This window comes from Sturnus vulgaris, chromosome 17 (assembly GCF_052056855.1).
Source record: "Sturnus vulgaris isolate bStuVul1 chromosome 17, bStuVul1.hap1, whole genome shotgun sequence".
Classification (NCBI taxonomy): Eukaryota; Metazoa; Chordata; class Aves; order Passeriformes; family Sturnidae; genus Sturnus; species Sturnus vulgaris.
Window position 1 is genome coordinate 822,594 of NC_142259.1, and position 18,034 is coordinate 840,627.

The following is an 18,034-nucleotide window of genomic DNA, read 5'->3' on the forward strand; positions in this document are numbered from 1 at the left end:
CATTCGGCTAGCTGGTCTTGTGTGCAGGGTGATAAGTGCCCAAGTGTTGCCTTTAAGGCCTGCTGGATATGTACCCAGCCAAGGTACATTATTCAGGAGCAGCGGGATCTCACTGAGTCACCACAAAGCTGTCTGCAGGAACATGGTGCACCAAAAGACCTCCAGCAATCTACCAGGCAGCAATATGCATATGTTCAACCACATGATGCCCCAGTGGAGATGAAAGAAGGCACCAGGGCACAGCATCTGCACAAAACTGAGGGCAGCCATGGCCAGACCCTGTCTCTGTTCCCTGTGCCAGAAATTGTATTGCTCTGAGCAGAAGTTGGGAGATGCTGTAGTAAAAGCCTATGACTGATACAATGAGTCTCAGCTCCAGGTTTCCTTCTTAGCATCAGTTCCTGCTGATCCTCCAGAAGTTTTCCCAGAGCAGGGATTGCACAGGCTCCCACCAAGCCCCACAACTTACAATATTGCGCATCAGGTATTTTGTCCGACATCTGTCCAGGTTATTTGGATGAGCCATTATTTTTCTCTCTGCACTGAGTGAATATTGCCTACAATGAGAAAAGCATCACAGGCTCTGTATCCTCTGCACTCAGCATGTTGAGCCCAGCTCACAGCAGGGACGCAAGCTCCAAATCCCTGGTACCAATCCAGACACATCAGGAGGCTCTATCTCTGCAAAGCCCTCTCTTCTGCAAACTTGTTGGTTCAGAAGGTACACTGGGGAGTCTTAGCACCTGAGGCTTCCTTTCTACAGTTGCAATGTGGACTGAAGTGCATATTGGTCCCCACAGGGCAGTCATGGGGATTGAAACACTTGTCTTTTGACAAGTGTTTTGCATGTCTTTTGCATGACTCAAAAGAGTGAAGGAAATGTCCTTCACATTTAGTAAACACTTGGGGGCCCAGGAATACTGAGGCTGTTTCTTCATCCACCTCAAAGGACAAGAGAGAAGGCTGCACACGGCCCAGGCAGAACATGATATGACCTCCTAACCTGAAAACAAAAAACTTCAGGAAATCAGGGACATGCTAACCTGCATCCAGCTACAAATTCCTCCAGCACCTCTCTGAGCCGCTCTTCTGCTTTAGCCTTTGGTCTTCTCAAGAGCTTCTCCACGTCATCCAACCCCTGCTCCTGTAGCAAAATCACAATATTCACAAAGCTTGCACCTAGCTGAGGGTTCAGAGTAAAACCTTGCAAGGATACATTTGCCACAAATGGTTTATGCCTTCCTGCAGAACTGGGATTCATGAGTGTTGCAGATCAGTACTATGCTGTCAAGGACTCTACAGAGCCTGAGGATAGCCTTAACATTTGTTGCTACAACACCTTGTGTCTCAGTCCTTGATCAGCCACTAGCATACACTGTGGCAAGCTTTGCTTTCATATTTTCAAGCCCAAAAGGGAAAGGCAAAGTCCTGAGGAAAGACTGCACCCCCTTCATGATAACCTAAGACTGAGAGTCCCCTTGCCAAATCATCTGCCATGGGCTCACACAGCTCAGGACTGGCAGCAGAGGAACTTGCTGTCACAGACATCATATCACATCACTCGCTCCTCCAGGAACCATCAGCCCGCAGTTGCACACATGAATCCATGTGGCCTACCCGTCCTGTGTAAAGGGCAAGTGGGACTAAGCCCTGTGAGAGACATGGACTTGCATGGACGGTGAGGATAGCAAACATCTCACACAGCAACTGCACATGCAACAAGGAAAGCACACCAGGAAGGAGCATGCCACAAACACCCTGAACATGCTACCAGGCGCTCTGCCAGTTTGACAATCCGGTTGGAAATGCAGAGTCTCCAGGCGTGATCCTCCCAGTAGCTCCAAACATACACGCAGGGTTTTTCATGTGTCATGGGCAGGCAGCTGTATGACCTAAGGGCAGCAGGCAGAGGAGGTTATGGCTACTGCTACAGAAAGCATATGCCATATCATAACACATGTGCTTGCACACCCAGCAAGGGAGCAGAGGCTGAACTCTCTCCCTCATAGGGAAATTAATTGGCTGCTTTGAGCTCTGCACCATGGACATGGGTATAAGCTGCTGGATCTACCCTTTGCCATCCCAAGCTAGCACACAGGGTTTCTAGTAGAGACAGCAACACATGCTCAGATGAATGAGGCTGACAGGAGCATGGGATGCCATCAAGACTTCTCACTGCTATATGACTAAGTAGTAGCAGGCACAGGCCTCACAACACAAAGACCAAAACATTGTCAGGCCTGTGGGACAAACTAGGCAGCATTCACAGAGCAAACATATCATCAGAAGAGCTATTCCTCTCCTACTTCCTCACTAGAAACAAGCCCTTAGGATGCTGCTTGTGAAGCAGAAAAGGGATGGCTGTTATTGATAGGTCTGTTTCCTTGTGACTCTGTCCTTGGCCATCTGCACACATCAAGCAGACACCATAGGGCTTGTAAAGCTAGTGGGAAATCCCAGACAGATAGGCCATGGCAAGCTGCAGGGTTGCAGAGAAGAAAAACCTATGATGCATTGCTGAACAGACCTCTAATAACATCTGGAATAACTAACCTGGGAAGCTGTGACAGCTCCAGGAAAGGTGGGATAGAAAAATACAGAACTTACTTGTCATATTCCATGGGCTCTGGTCTCTGGCTCTTTGTCACTGATTTGTTCAGTGCTGCTAAAGATGGAGTCAGGATTTCAGCATCCAGCTCACCACCTGAACCAGCATCCAGTAAAGGCTGACTTTCTTCTTTCACTTCTCCTTTTCCCACTTTTTGCCATCCCTTGGTCACAACCTCTTCAGATTTGCCATAGTTTCCTTGAAGGTGAGCATTAAATTATAAACAGGTAAGTGTGATCACTCTGGTTTTTTTTAGAAAAGAAATTTTCTAGCTGGCAAAATCAGACTCTTGGCAGTTTTCCTGCCAAGAGGAACACAGGTGCATTTACTGCTTTGGGAGCTAGCAATTATGTCCAACCATCAGCACATCACATGGACAACCAGGAGGTCCCAGAGGGAGGTGGGCAATTGCAAGGAGGTCCTTGTGTATGCTTTCCTCGGTTCTGCCAGCTCCACCAAGTGCCTGCTGACTACCATCTACATCCCTACATTGGGGCCAGCATCAGCTCCCCAAGTGAATATCTCAGCATCAAGCATCTCCACCCATCCAGCTTAGCAGGTGGGGGCTTTGACCCACTCTCAGGCCATTGTTTACCCATCACTTGTTGTCACATCCCCTCAGAGCCACATGGCTAACCCCAGTATCCCAGCTTTCCCTCCTTTGTTTCCCTTTCTTGCTACCAAATCCTTCTGCTTCTTTGTACCCCCGTTTACTAGAAGAGTTTCCCAAAACCTTCCCAAAACAATTCACACAAATGGTGCAAATCTCCAATGCCATAGAAGAGATACAGGCTTTTCAGGTAAATAAAGCACTGTGCACGGTCCCTGACTCATTCCTCATCCCTTCCCAAGTTCCTGAGCTGACTTGACAGGGCAGTGTCAAGAACTGACTTGGCTGTCAGAGGGAGATTCACACTGTTCCCATGGTTTCTGGACATAGGGCCCTTGTGAATACCCACCTATAGAGACTTCAAAGCTGACAGGTTTTGAGCTGAGAGAGGAGTCCATCATAGTGGCTTCAAAGAAGGCAGCAAAGAGAAGGAATTCATCCTTTCTCCCCAACACATTCTGAGCAAGGAGAGAGAAAATCAGCCTGAGAGCCTCGTGCACCAAAACACTACCTGAGCACCAGGGCATAATGGATGCCTGCCAGCCCTTCCACAGGAGCTCAGCAGGATGCTGCTGAGATCACCACTGGGCTGCCAGAAACAGAATAAGATTTTTTGGAAATTCTGAGGTGCTAGTGCAGAACCATGGATTGGCTGATGCTTGTGTGAAGCTACAGAGCAGGTTGCAGACTGAGGGATGGCTATTGCACCAACACAGTTGCCTCCCACCTTGCCCCTCCACAACTGTGCACGCCAAAGACTGGCACCTTTGTCAGCACAGGAGAACTCACCTCGGGGAGTGGATGAAGCTCTTCCACCTCCACAGTGACCTCCCTGGGCTGCTCGGCCTCCTGAGAGCTCCCAGCCTCCTCCTCTCCCTGCAGCTGGCTCAGTTCTTTAGTTTTCTCCTTGGATTTTTTACTTTTCTTCTTCAGCTTCAGTTTTTTCAGGGTACCTCTCATCCTATCCCCAAGCTTCCTCTCTGCCACGCTGGGGCTGCTGAAGATCTCCACTGTGATGGCCATGAGGATGCGCCCACGGTAGAAGATGCCTTCACCCATGCCTTCATTGAGGTCTTTGTGGATGTCCCGCAGAGCTGAGTTCTGGGGGGAGCCATACAGGTTCACCCAGGCTGGGCCAAATGTGGGGTTAAAGCCTGCAGAGACAAGGAGAGGGGTTTCATTTTGCCCCAGAGTGCTGCTGAAGAGAGACCTCCACCAAGAGGAGTGCCCAGGACACCAGAAAGTCAGCATACTTCAGCCACTCCTGCTCCTACCCCCAGGAGACCAGGATGCCAAGCAGAAGGTGCTTGGAACAGGGCTGCCCAGGACATCCTGCCCTGAGGCAGCCATGCCAAGCCTCACCATTTCTGTCAGGGTCCGAGATCTCCTGCAGGTCAATGTAGTGTGTAGCAATGGCCACATCACTGACGTTGGCATCATCCAGCACCTGGACTTTTATCTTCCTTGACAGAGGCGGGAACATCTCAATGAAACTAATCTGTTCGTTCCACTCGGGCTCAGTGGTGTTGGTCTCCACTGACGTTTCCCCCTGGGAAGGAGAAGGTGTGAAAGCCACACAGTCCCAGCTGGTGCTGAGAGAAAGGGATACCTCAGAGTTTGTCTGGGAATGGCATGTATTCTTGTACCACTTGCAGATAATGCTAGGCAGGCTCTGGGGGCAGCAGTGTCTCTGCTCCTATCCCCATTCCTGCAAGTCCACTAATTTCATTAGTGAGGGGCTGTCCCAAGGCCCTGGCATGACCGGCACAATCAAGAGAATGCAAGCAGGCAGCAGACTGAGAGGTGTCTAAGGGTTGCCTGGAGCACTCCAGGCCCACAAGACTGCCTAGGGATTGATTCTCATATTAATGAATATTACGGGACCAGAAACCCTGACCTTGTGTGCAAAAACTGGGCCATTATCTCAGTAAAGTCTCTCAAAGGTCTCAGGCTGAGCCCAGCTTGACACAGAAAAAGGACTTCTGCTCCAGGATTTATTTGACCCTGTCTCTATAATTAAGGATATGAATCTCTGCCTGCAAAGCCAGTAGTTCAGCCAGTAGCTGTGCCCAGGGCTGGGGCTGTCCCATGAGCAGCTCTCTGTAGAGACAAAAGTAGAGAACCGTCATCTTATCCAGACATTGCACAGCCATGGCCACACAGCTCAGGGCACTGCTAAAGACAGCAACACCTGGGCTCTCCCAGCCTGTTTTCAGTGGGATTGCTGTGCCCCATGGAGGCTCCTGACACCATCAGCCCACCACATGCTGCCACACAGCCAAGAGAGAATCAGCCTGTCCCAGCACAGATTCCCCTCAGACTCACCTGCTGCCCACAGAATGAGACCTGCACATATGGGTCGATAAAGATTTTTCTCTCCCCTATGATCTTGGAGATACCACCCATGATGCCTGCTCCCATGCTGGGCAGGCCCTCAGCACGATACAGTTTGATGCAGATCCTGGCCCAGGGTCTCTCTGCAGGGACTCTCTTCGGCAGCAGCAAATTCCTGTAAGACAAATTCATGTCCTGCCTCTCTCCTGGAGTCCACGGAAAACAACGATAAGAAATTCACTGACTGGCAGAAAGATTGGATCCTGCCTTACCACAGGTCTTTTTCACTGCATCTTTGCCCATCAGAAGAGGGGAAAATGGAGCAAAAAAGGTAGTGTGAAGAGAGACATGGCAGTGTTCCCCAGGGCTATCCAAGATCCCACTGCACCTACCTTTCAATGTCCTCATCCTGGTTCCTGGAATAGGTGGGAAGGAAGCCCACAGTATCCCCACGTGCAGAGACAGAGATGTTGCACTTCACAAAGCCTTTCACTCCTGCCTGGGTGTCCGTGGGGTCACTGATAACTGCCCACTTCTGGAAAAATCTGTGATCTGAGAGAGAAGAGGAGGAGTTCCCTAGGGAGCAGCCAGATTACCATTTCACATCCAACTCCGTCCACACAAAGACTGCCCTGGCCCTAATCCTGCCTCTGAAGGTGCAGGAGGTGTAACCTGCCTTCAGACAGCTGGATGGAAAAGCAAGCTCAGGTCTTCATGCAAACTAAGTGTTTCAAAGCCAAGGCCCTGACCAGACCCTCAGAGTATGAAGGAAACACCAGTTTCAGACAGAGCCAAGGTCAGGCACAGGTATGCAGTGCAGTCCCTCATACCTGGCTGGCTGTACACTGTCTCAACATCCATCTTGAATGTTCCTATGCAAGTTCCCAGAAACGGTATCTTCTTTGAGTGAAAAACCTGCAGACAGCACAAGTCCCCCTGAGCACCACGAGGTATGGGCAGCCAGGTGACACATCCATATATCTCTGAGGAACACAGGGCTGCCAAGAGGTACTCATTCCAAAGCACAGCTGAGGCACTCAGCAAGCTCCACATGCAGATTAACCCGTCTGTGTTAGCCCTAGGACTAACCCTTTCCTAACCAACCCCACAAAGCCCACCAGCCCATAGCCCTCAGTCAAACCCAGACCAAGGCAGTCAAGTGCAAACAATTGAGCTTCTGCAAACCCAGGGAAGCCACAAGCCAGCAATGGAGTTAGGAGAGATCTGTTTTCCCACGGGAAGTCCTTGAGTCCATATCCTGCTGAGTTAGGGCAGAGACATGACCCCATGAGGCCAGTGTCTCTCCCAAAACCCAAGTCTTGCTCAGCGCTTGCTGAACTCTCATCAGCAGGAGACATACAGCCTTTCACAGGGAAAGTGCTGGAGACCACTTAGCAAAGGACATTCTGGCCAGGTTTAGCTATCTTCAGAATATCCCTGTGTCTTGGGGAAACCTTTGTGCTTTGGGACAAGGGATTTTCAACCTCTCTTCCTGCCTGGGCTTTTCTACAGCACAAATAATTTCTGAGCTCCTCTCACATCAGTCACTTACCTTCAGGACCTGCAAGATGGGGCTCCAGGGTAAGGGGCAGTAGGGAATTGCTGCCAAAACAGCAGGGCAACAAGGCAAGAAAGTGCCTCAGAGGCACCACTTGAGTCACAGGGTGAAGAAAAACCCTTACCTGGAGGAGGTGGGAAGGTACCACTGCCCAGCACTGGCTCAGAGCAGGACTAGGTCTCCTCCCCAGTGCAGCCACAGGAAGGCCCTGTGGCTCTCAGAGGGCAGGTGATTCTGGCTGGAACACCTCAATGGTATTGGTACCCTTGCTTTGCCCATCACTCCCAGTGTCTACACACAGAAGCATCAGGCTGTACCACTAATGTGGAAGATGAAGAGGAAGACATACATACCGAGATCTCTATAAGTCTGTGGAATAAAATGTCCCTTGGCTCATAGAAGTCAAACAAAAAATACTGAAAGAGAAGAGCAAGATAGCTGAGCCCCAGGCTTCCAGGCATCCCTTGCAAGGATAGTCCCAGTCACTCAGGACACTGGTGGGGCAAGGACAGAGTCTCTGTTCATGTCACGTACTTCGTTGTAGAAGGGGCAGTTTGTTGACTTCTGTGTTGCTGTGTGCCTCTTTTCCTCTCCCACCTTGACTACAACAAAGGGGTTGATGTTCACCCCCACCAGCTTCTGTGCTTCAATTACATTAATCCCAACCTGGGAAAATATGGGAGAAAATCAGCACTCTCCTTGTTTGAATCAGCACTCCCCTTGTTTTTATCTCCAGCCTGAGGTATTGTGCATACAATACCAGTATGCACACGTACAGGGCACTCTCAGTGCGGAGGTGGATGCCTAGGGCAGACAAAAGCATGGCTGCTGAAATTTGCTACAGCCAGCACAGACCAAAGTAGTATTTGAGATACTTGTTTCTTTCAGACAAGCGAGGAAATCAAGTGTAAGAGCCCCAGTACTTATGACAAGACCAGACCTTCCCAGCAGCACTTGCACTCTCAGTTTCTGATCCCAAGGGATTGCAAACCCACTGCTCCCACATGGCAGGGTCCACAGAGAAGATGCCCTTTGTATCTTCTGTTAATACGCCTCTTTGAATCCCACTGAGATGGACACCATTGGAAAGACCGGAATGAGGCTGTCTCATTTACAGCAATTGCTTACAGTCTAAGGTATGCAAGAAATGTTCTCACATTTGCTCTCAATACAAGTAATTAAGCTATTGTTAAGGTACAGAATAATTGCCTCAAGGGAATGATGGTAGGAAATTCAACCCTCACAAAAACTTCCTGCTTGGCTGATAGGACCAGATGTAAGTCCATGTTTACTTAGAACCAGGGAAGGATTTAAACTCATACCCAGGCTGGGAGACCTGCCTTGAAATCAGTTTAGCCTGATGCCAGATAATCAGCCAGAGCCACAGCTTCCTAACAGCTTCCTGGCATGTCCAAGCAGGTTCCCACATAGCCTTCTGGCCCTGGCCATGTCCCACAGTTGTCCCTAAGGAACACAGAAAAGGCCCTGGGAAAGCTGGCAGGCACCAGCCATGCCTGGGTACTCTCTGAAGCTCTGCTCAGGCAGTATTTTGCAATGGCATGTGTAGCTGATTCTCTTCTCCTGTTTATCCATAGCCAACTATGTGGGCTTACTGACACTGAGGCCAGCACTCATGGCTGCAGTCAGTCCATTCAGGGAAGCTTACATCTTGCCTGGGGAAGTCACACAAAGCATGATGGTCTTCATGTTAGAGACCACGACAGAGTATGTGGCAATTGGAGAAGCCCAGGCCTACAGCAAGGCAGTAAGGGACTGCTGCAGAGCCAGAGGCAGCTACGGGGACATGCACCCAAATGCTGCAGTACCTGGAAACTCTGTGGTGTTGGGATGGCAAAGAGGTCCCGTGCAGAGCAGAGTCTGGAGCGGCTGCACAGAAGAAAGAGCCCAGGTGAGCAAGTGTCCTTGTCAACATGGACCTGAATAAATCCCCACCAATGGAAGCAACAGAAAACCTGGCAAATAATGGCCCATTGCCCTGGGAATGAGCAAATCACCAACACACCCTGTCTAGGTGTGGAAATTTTTTAAGATTTTGCTGAAGCAGACTGCCATGAGCTGCAGGGATTCCCCAGGATTTGGCACTTTCTACCCCAGTACCCAAGCAAAGGCAAGAAAGAAGTGCATGCCGAGGGTACCTCTTCACAGGGCTGAAGATGATGCCTGAGGCCTCAATCTCAGATGTATCATAGAAATCTTCCTCCTCTTCCTCTTCGTCATCAGTCTCCAGACCTTTTGTCAGCTTCCTGCCTAGTGCAGCAGCCTTCTTGTCCAGTTCCTTCCCTCTCGGGCACTCGACAGTCCTGCAAGCCCCACCGTGTGCCATGAGCCATACAGCAGCTGTGACAACTGGGCTGTGCACTGCCCCCCACCCAGGATGGTGAGCCAGGACATTCAAGGGCTACTTACTCCAGCTGCTCAAATCCAGGATTGTGGATGATTAACTCCGAACTGTAAAAAATAAAAGATATTTTTCTGCAAAGACCAGTGTGCCATGTCTGTTCCCTGATGCATTTAAGTAACAGTGCCCCAGCCACTGTCCTGCTTATTTCTTGGCAGAGACATCAGTAATTTTCTCCTAAGCTTATCCAGTGTCCACCCCGTGTGTCTGCTGTTTTCCCTCTAGTTCCACAAGTGACACTCTGCAGGCCTTGCTGCTGCCTGTCACCCTGTCTGCCCAGAAACTCACAGGTCTCCTGGCTTTGGGCACCACCAGCGTGCAAGCTGCATGGAGTTGCTGGAGGCCAAAGCCATGCTCTCCGCAACTTTGCAACCACAAGCCAGAAAGGCTGTAGAAATTGCTCTCAAGGGTCTCCCAGGGAGCCCCAGGACTCACAGCACCCGCAGTGGATCATTGCAGTCAAAGGCTCATTGTGATGACAAGGTATTTTTATCCAAGAACCATGCTCCCTTATTAGTGCTATAGAGTTGAGATGCACCAGCCTGGCCAGAAATGGAGAGTAAATGAGGCTGGATTGCATCCCAAAGACTGCCACTGACAAAGGCAGCTGTACAAACTGCCTAGAAATTTGCTCATCCTAGGATTTCCATACCTGTCTTCCATAAAATAAATAAAATCCTCTTCAACCCAGCTCCCCGCTGAGCCATTCGGAGGCTGGTAGCGCAAATCCAGCTCAATGTAGATCTACAAGCAGAAAGTGAAATGGCCTGTTAGCTTGGCAGCCACAAAACAATGGCAGAAATGTCACAAAAAAAGAGAAACGGGGGCATTGAAGAAAAAAAGAAGTGAGAAGCTGGTGGAACAAGCAGAATAAAGAAGCATATTTATACCAGGCTCTGTTGTCTGCCTCCATCAACAAGCTAGACGTAACAAAACACCTCCTCCACAGCTTCTCAAACGCCATGTTTCATTGAATAAAAGCTTCCTCAACTTTACAAATCTACCATAAAAAGGCCCTGAGAGTCACCTCGAGGTATTTTTGACAAGGGAACTGGGGAGAGCCCGGCACAAAAACATGCAGGTTTTGGAGCAGTCTCTCTTGAGGAGGCACGGGATAGCTGGCAGAGCATCCCTAGGCAGGACAGCTTGGATTAAAATGCTGGAGAAGCCATCAGCACGCCAAGAGTCTGCATCACAAGAGACAAGTAAGGACAGCCAGAGAAGTACAGAGCACACTGGGTATCGGCACAGCCAGCACAGGTCTGAACACCCTTGGTCTGCAGGTGGGCAGCCTGATCTCAAACCAACAGAAACACAAATTATGCCTCAGCAGAAGCCAAAAACACTAGCATGGAGGAAATCACTTCTTATCAGGCTGAAGGGGATGTACTCTGGGTTTAGAGTTCAATCCCTGGAAAACATACATTTCTGGGAAAATAAATGCAGCCCGAGAAAGCAGCATGGTGATCAGGAAAGGCAGCAGCAAAGGCTGGAGGGTGAAGAAGTCTGAGACAAAGCTGGATAAAAAGCTAAGGCTCTAAAAACACTCCTTCAAACCACCAGGAGAAAAAGGAGTGCAAGTAACTCAAGTCCCAGAGGAGAAAAGGACTTGGACTAACAGGAAGTCTAATGGCTTTATTCCCACTTTGCTAAAGGAGCAAAGGTCCTGTCTCTTCCAAGTTGAGCTGAGAGGGTCCCACACTGCTCTTGGATGGACAGTCTTGACTGCCTTATTTCTGTCCCCTGCAGCTGTTGTGCAGCCAGGATTGCACAATCCAAAACTAACCTGACAAAACTGAATATGGTTGGGTTTTGGTTGGAGCAGCTTATCAGCACGTGTTGCTCTTAGCACAAGGGAAGAGGTACCCAGGAGCAAAGGGGCTGGGCCACATGGTAGTTCTGACCTTACAGAGTGGAGTGTATTCAAACCATCACCAGCCTCAAGGGGTGAGTCTTAATCCCTATCTCTTTGCTGGCATAAACGTTTATCCAGCGAGCTGCATGGGCTAAAAATCATCCTGGAAATGCTCAGTTTCTACCTGGACCTGCTCCGTGATCCAGGAGTCCAGCAGCACCAGCAACCTGTGCCTGTGCCACTCAGGCTGATGGTCTGGTGGCCACAGAGCTGCATAGCATGTGCCACCATGTGGTTTAGTCACACTGCCTGTGTGAAGAGCAAGCAGAGATGCAGCACCTTGTAGGTCTGCTGCCTCTGCCTCTGCTCTTCCTGCCCTGCCAGCTGCCCTGGCACACAGGTCTGACAGTCCAGAACCCAGAGCTGTGTCTGCACACCCAGCTGGCAGGAAACAGCTCATCTTCCACAAGCGCAAAGGACTGACTGAGCCCCAGTGCCAGGGCAAGAGGAGAGCAGGACCCACAGAGAAGAGCAGAGCACAGCAAAGGGGCAGTCAGGTGTCATTCATGCTGTCACAGCCACTCATTAAGCCATCCAGTAAATGCTAGTGTTTAACCCTGTGGACACTGCTAGAGATCTAGGAGAATCACAGCCTGGAGAATCGTTCCTAGGCTGGAGCTCCTCCTGTTCTCTCAGCTCTGTTCCCAGGCTGATAAGCTGGTTCAGCTTCAGTTAGGGAGATTTTCTCCCAGGATGATAACTTGGTCAAAATAGGATGGAATTAACATTAGATTAACACCTGTTTCGGTGTGTGACTAGGTCTGAGAAAGAGGCGTCAATCTCTCTGCACCAATCAGCTTTATCCTGTCTTTGGAGCTGCACTTAAGCAAGTATGTTTCTGAATAAAGTTGTCTCTCTTTCCTGTCCTGAGAGGGACCATGTAGCTGTGTCTTATTTCTACCGAATCTAAAGGGTTAACACCCCTTCCTACAGCTACATGACCCTAAAGCTTGCTGGGGGTCCCCAGGCACTCTACCACCTTCCACCTCACTCCATCACTGGATGCCCTTACACATGCACTGCATGGTGCATGAAGCAGATGAGATGCCACTTCCTACATCCATTGCCCAGACTTGAGGGGGTTTTACGAAGCCTCCCCCGCTCATTCAGGCATGTGTAGATTATCCTAGAAACCTCTTGGTGGATGTGAAGTGCCTGCATCCCTGTGAAGAGATGGCACAAATGCCACAGTGCTTCCAGCTCAAACACAATTTTGGATTCCCCCTCAGCCCCCAGTCCACTTGGGGAGTACCACATGGGGTTTCCCACAAAGCCTTGCTGACTGCTAGTAGCCAGGCTGTCCACGGAGGACTTACACCAGTGACTCTGTTGTTCTTGTCCACAAGGGGCTCCCGCAGGATTAGCCTTCCGGATGTCATCAGGTGCTGAAGGCTGAGGACAAGTGTACCGAGCAGCCTGGCGAAAGGAATGAGGGATTTGTCTTTACAAACGGTGGATTTGCTGGTAGATAAAAGTAGCACTGAGACATAAAAGAAACAATAGGAAGGATTCCACTGATTGATGAATGGAATGAGAGATTTTTCTTTACAAACAAACTGCTGATAAATAAAGTTAGCTACAGAGAGATGAAAGAAACAAATGGAAGAACCATACATTCCATAGAAATTCCATTGATTGACACAAGGAAAGAAAAAGGGGTGGATATACAATAGAAGGGAGTCTTAGGCATTTTGGGAAGTCTGTACCTCTCAAGTACCTCAACCAATGGGGAAAGAGAGAGGGAAATGTGGCTGGGAAATTGGGATAAAAAGGAGGCTGCATCCTATAACAATTTGAGAGATCCCAGGGGAACGTCCCGTGGCCTCTCCCTTTATCCGAATAAAGCTACAGGACTCCTCTCTCCCCTTCTTAGACATAAACCTCTGGTGTTTGTGGATTAATTTTCCTAGCACTGAAATAAAAAGAGAGATTGCAACAACACTGTACATAGCACCAGTTCCTACATCCTGGGGAATACTGGGACCTCCACTCTCCTGCTTACAGTCCCTCCAAGCTGCCCTGAAGTGCTTTCCACAGGGAGTCTGGCAGCTGAATACCTGAACCTGACCCTGCAGCAGGTCCTGCCTTCACCTCAGTCATGGTCAGGCAGCTACTTGCAACCGAGCTGCTGTCGATGGTTAAAGGCTTAAGTAGACCCAGACTCATGGAGGGGGAGTTCCTTCAGCAGAGCTGGACTTCACAGGAGGCAGTCTGTCTGTGCACCCAGCAGAGATGGGGGGACTCTTCCCAGATAAAACTGGGAAACAGAGGCTTTACACAAGAAAATACAGAAATAGGACATTAAACTATGACCACAAGAATGTCTGCAGTAAGTCAGGCCAAAAATTTACCTACTCCAAAGCAGCTTCTCCCTGGAGAAGGGTCATCTGGCTCCCTGCAAGTGGCAGTAAGGCATGCAGGACAGCATTTGCCACTCCTAACTCTGGCCTGTGTGTGTCACTGTCTGCACCCATGTGTACGTGGGTCTCTGTCTCCTCCTGCTGGCACCCAAGCTAAGCCCTGCATGAAGCAGAGCTTCTCCATGCCAGCTGGGAACTGCCACTGGAAGAGGTCACTGCCTACCCAGGACTCAGACAAGAGGAATTGCTCCCCACACATCTCAATTTCAGCTGTGAGCTGTTGATCTCTTGTATTCCTTCTCACCTCCCTTTTCCCTGAGACACAGAGACTGTCCAACTTCCTACTCCCAAGGAAGGAATCTCTCTCATCCCCGTCCTTTCCAGCTTTGCCAGCTTTATGCTACTGCCACATAAAGGATGCACACACAGAAGTCCAGAGACCACAAACAGATACAGCAATGTAACAAATTTTTCCCTTCTGTTCTTCCACACTCTCTTTCTATTTAATTTTGACCATCTCAGTGCGCAGACCAACTGCTTTAGAATTGTACTGTCTGTCACCTACCATTATGCTGCTCCCCAGCAGTGGAGGTGTGTGGATCGTGTCAATCCACTCGTTTCCCACTGGACTCCTTTGCTCCAGGCTCTCAGATCCTACTGTTTTCTTACTGTTTGTGTTATCTCTTTGTCTTGTAGAAGTTTCTATTGACATTTCAGTCAGAGACAATTCCTCTGATCCAGCTCCCATAAAAAAAGCATCCAGAAAACAGTGACACAACATTCTGCCACACTTTCTGCTCTGTCTTCATCTGTGTCTCGCATGTGTTGTGCTCATCTGTTTTCTCCATGCACTCTCAGGCATCTTTGAAAAGGTTTGCATTATAAGCTGGATGCAAACTTACTATGTTTACACTATAGCTGGTGCATTTTCCTTCAGTTCTTAAAATTTACTTACCAGATCTGGCACCTTTCTCTGCATCTTCATGTTTCGCACACCCGGAAGGACACGCCTCTGCTGCCTATTTTGCTCCACTACTCAATCTGTCATCTCTAGTCTTGAGTTTCCCTGCAGTTTTACAACTGTTGGAATAGCCTCTGAGTTCACAGTATCATGCCTGTGCCACCTAGAAGCATTTTAAATTCTGGCTGATCTTCTAAATTTAAACTGCTGTCTTATTAAAGGTTAAACCATGACACAATGCATTCAGGGCTTTTCTACACCAACAGATATGTTGAATTTGGGTGCAGCATGGTCAAAGTCATCACGAGGATGTTCAGGGTGACAGCAGGTCCTCAGTCTGCAGCAAGACCTGCCTTTGTAGCTGTTTTTTAGGACCTTGTTTAACCTTTTTCCCAGCTGAGGGTCTGATCTGGATCCTTATGTAGTCCCTGTTACTGCTGGCACAACTAAGTCATTCCCCTTATTTAACTGAATATATATAGCATTTCTGCCCCACCTGAACAATCAGCTCCATCCTTCCTCTGTAACTGGCATTCTGCTCATCTTCCTTCCATCAAATTTTCAATAAACATTTTCTACTGACAGTAGACAATGTAAAGACCAGTATGTCTTCTCCCCCACCTCTACTGGTCACCCCAATAATCAAAGGACCCACCTGTTACTGAAAACCTTGCTGCAGTTGTAAACCTTAATGGACAGCATTTCACCCACGACAAGCTTCCCATAGTGAGGCCAACGAAAGAGCTGCAAACAAATGGAGCAGGAAGGGATGACAACTAATTCTCAGCCAGACTTTCTCATGTCTCGTGGCTGGTTGGTTCACCTGGGAGGTGACCAAGACCATGGACATGATGGAAAGCAGCTGTGATGGGAAGTTACTTTCCTGCTGGCCAGGCATAGAACCCCTCCAGCACCACAGAGCCACAGGTCAGCTGCTAAAGAAGTCAGAGCAGCACCACCTTGGAAAAAGAAGGATGTTTGTGCCTGCTGGGGTTCCTGAGCTAGCAGGTTGTGGAGTTAGAGAGAACATGGGAGCATACAGAGGAGCTTTAGGAGAAGAGATCACCTGGGCAGGGAGTCATCTGGCTCAGAGAAAAGCTGCACTCTGAGGCTTCAACTCACCACGCACCCAAAACAGTGGCTATGCCTTCTGCTCCCCCACCACCTTCACTGCCTTCCCTAAGCAGCACATTGGCACTGGGACCTGAGCAAGGGACAGGTGGGAAACACCCACTGGCGCACCACAGGTGAGCTGTCACAAGCTTGAGTAGGGATGGCAATGGAGAGGCAGACATGCTTCCCAGACTACCCCCATCCCTGCCCCTGCACACACACACAATACGCACACACACACATACGCACACACATGCACTCAAACACACAATCCCGCTCCTGACCCACAAGGCATCAACTGCAGTGACAACCTGGTTTTCTGAGGGCAGGGGGAGCTTTGCCTCCAGCTTTCATGTGCCCAGGCTTCCAGGAAGTGTCAATCAGTTGAATTTCAGTTTCTGCAGCTTGTACGTGTAGGTCACATACACAATGTGAGGGACCCATCTGTCCCTCTCAGCAGAGCAAAAGAAGGAGACAGCAGAGAAATTTCCAGAAAAGTTTAGTGGAAGGTGCCCCTACCCATGGTGTGAGGGTTGGAACTACATAATCTTCAAGGTCCCTTCCAACACAAACCAATCTATGGTTTTATGACCAAGACACTGACCTTCCCGGCCCTGTCCCACATGTTCCACATGATCCCAGTTTCCTCACCTCCTTGAAGACGGCCTCTGGGCCACAGCAGACCTTCCTCGTCTTCTGGGTGAAGCCTTGAGAAGTAGAGAGTTGGCATAAGGTGCTAGCAGGAGAAGGCAGCCCCAGACCCCCAAACCCCACCCACCCGGAGCCCACCTCGGAAGCTGAGCTGGACCTGCCGCTCGCCATGGCCTGGCAGCTGGGAGAGGCGGCGGACGGCAACGCTGAGCGCCATGGAGCGGGTGCAGGCTCTGCTGCCCCTCGCTCCGTCCTGCACCGCCCAGAGTGACTCAACCCAACTCACCCAGCCGGTCCAGCCAGACTCCACACCCCAGTGCCCATGGGCTGGGCAGCCCCTGCTGAGGGACACGAGGAGGAGGGTGAAGCCCTGGCTGCACAGCCTCCCTCTCTCAAGCCAGGGCCGCAGGGCTGAGCCCTCCAGAATACGCCTCTGCCGGCTGAGGGACCCCCGGAGACCACTGCAGGAAGAAGCAGGAGAAGTGAACTCATCTCATGGCCACACTTCAGCTGGTACTTGGAGGGACATGGGCTGCTGAATTCAGAACTGAGAGACGCTGGCTGCAAATACAGAGCCTGGCTCTGCTTTCAGCCCCAGCCCTGCGCCTTCCGCAGCACAGATCACAAGTCCTGTGGATAAAACCCTCCAAAACAGAGGGAGAGTGAAAAAGGGCAGCTCAGATTGTGAAGGTTGGGCTCTTCTGACACAACTGCACATGCTCAGCAGCCTCCTGAGCAGGGGACCTAAAGGCTACTCAGTGGAGGTAGGATGCCAGAACACTTTGGGACAGCAGCTGCACCCCAGCTGCCAGATCTCTGCAGGACAGACAAGCATCAAAATCCACAGGCAGTGGGACAGGAACTTCAGCTGCTCCGCAGGGTATTGGCAACCTCACAAGCAGGGGGAGGAGGGACACCTGGGGCACATGGTGCCAGAAGCCACCTGCACTCCCTGCTGCAGCCCCCAGACCTAATCCAGATCATCCTATCTACATGAGAGGTGCCAAAGCTCTTCCAAAGCACAAATTCAGGCCACGTTAATGCAATCGAACAATCATGAGCTGAGCAGATTTTTGAGAGTATTTCTTTCTCCTGGGGGTCTGGTTCTCTCTCTCAGCACCCAGCACCAGACACTTTTAATAGGAAATATGTGTAATAATGTCTTTACAAAGAATTTGATGAGTGAAGGTATGGATGTTAGCATCTTTGAAATGAATCTTAATGTCCCTACTAACGGAGCAGTAGGCTTGCTGCAGACCCGATTGCTTGGCTCCAGAAACCGACAAACGGGCCTGCACAAGCCTGAACTTATGAACTTTGGGGTAAAATGCCAGGTTCAAGGGGGAGATGTGGTAGGCGGTTTTGGAAGACTATACCTTCCTAGTGCCTCAGCCAGTGGGGAAAGGAACGTGCAGCCGGGAGTTTGGGATAAAAGGAGGCTGCAGCCTGCAAAACTTCAAGAGAGAAAACCCCGTGAGCATGTGCCCTAGTGGACTCTCTTCCTT

General features: G+C 50.0%; 1 protein-coding gene across 1 annotated transcript in view; it reads right to left on the reverse strand.

The window, feature by feature from the left end:
• Positions 1 to 12,906, reverse strand: part of LOC106859187 (fer-1-like protein 4) — a 37,302-nt gene extending 24,396 nt beyond the window's left edge. Inside the window, exons 1-17 of the mRNA XM_088174759.1 lie at positions 12,761 to 12,906; positions 10,182 to 10,273; positions 9,538 to 9,579; positions 9,267 to 9,431; positions 8,937 to 8,997; positions 7,645 to 7,776; positions 7,464 to 7,526; positions 6,383 to 6,467; positions 5,945 to 6,104; positions 5,544 to 5,727; positions 4,581 to 4,767; positions 4,008 to 4,372; positions 3,568 to 3,676; positions 2,608 to 2,806; positions 1,772 to 1,892; positions 1,044 to 1,144; positions 470 to 557 (exon numbers count right to left, since the gene is read on the reverse strand). Coding sequence (XP_088030885.1) covers positions 470 to 557; positions 1,044 to 1,144; positions 1,772 to 1,892; positions 2,608 to 2,806; positions 3,568 to 3,676; positions 4,008 to 4,372; positions 4,581 to 4,767; positions 5,544 to 5,727; positions 5,945 to 6,104; positions 6,383 to 6,467; positions 7,464 to 7,526; positions 7,645 to 7,776; positions 8,937 to 8,997; positions 9,267 to 9,431; positions 9,538 to 9,579; positions 10,182 to 10,273; positions 12,761 to 12,823 — 2,217 coding nt within the window. The 5' untranslated portion in view covers positions 12,824 to 12,906. The remainder of the gene's footprint in view (positions 1 to 469; positions 558 to 1,043; positions 1,145 to 1,771; positions 1,893 to 2,607; positions 2,807 to 3,567; positions 3,677 to 4,007; positions 4,373 to 4,580; positions 4,768 to 5,543; positions 5,728 to 5,944; positions 6,105 to 6,382; positions 6,468 to 7,463; positions 7,527 to 7,644; positions 7,777 to 8,936; positions 8,998 to 9,266; positions 9,432 to 9,537; positions 9,580 to 10,181; positions 10,274 to 12,760) is intronic.
• Between the last annotated feature and the right edge of the window lie 5,128 nt (positions 12,907 to 18,034).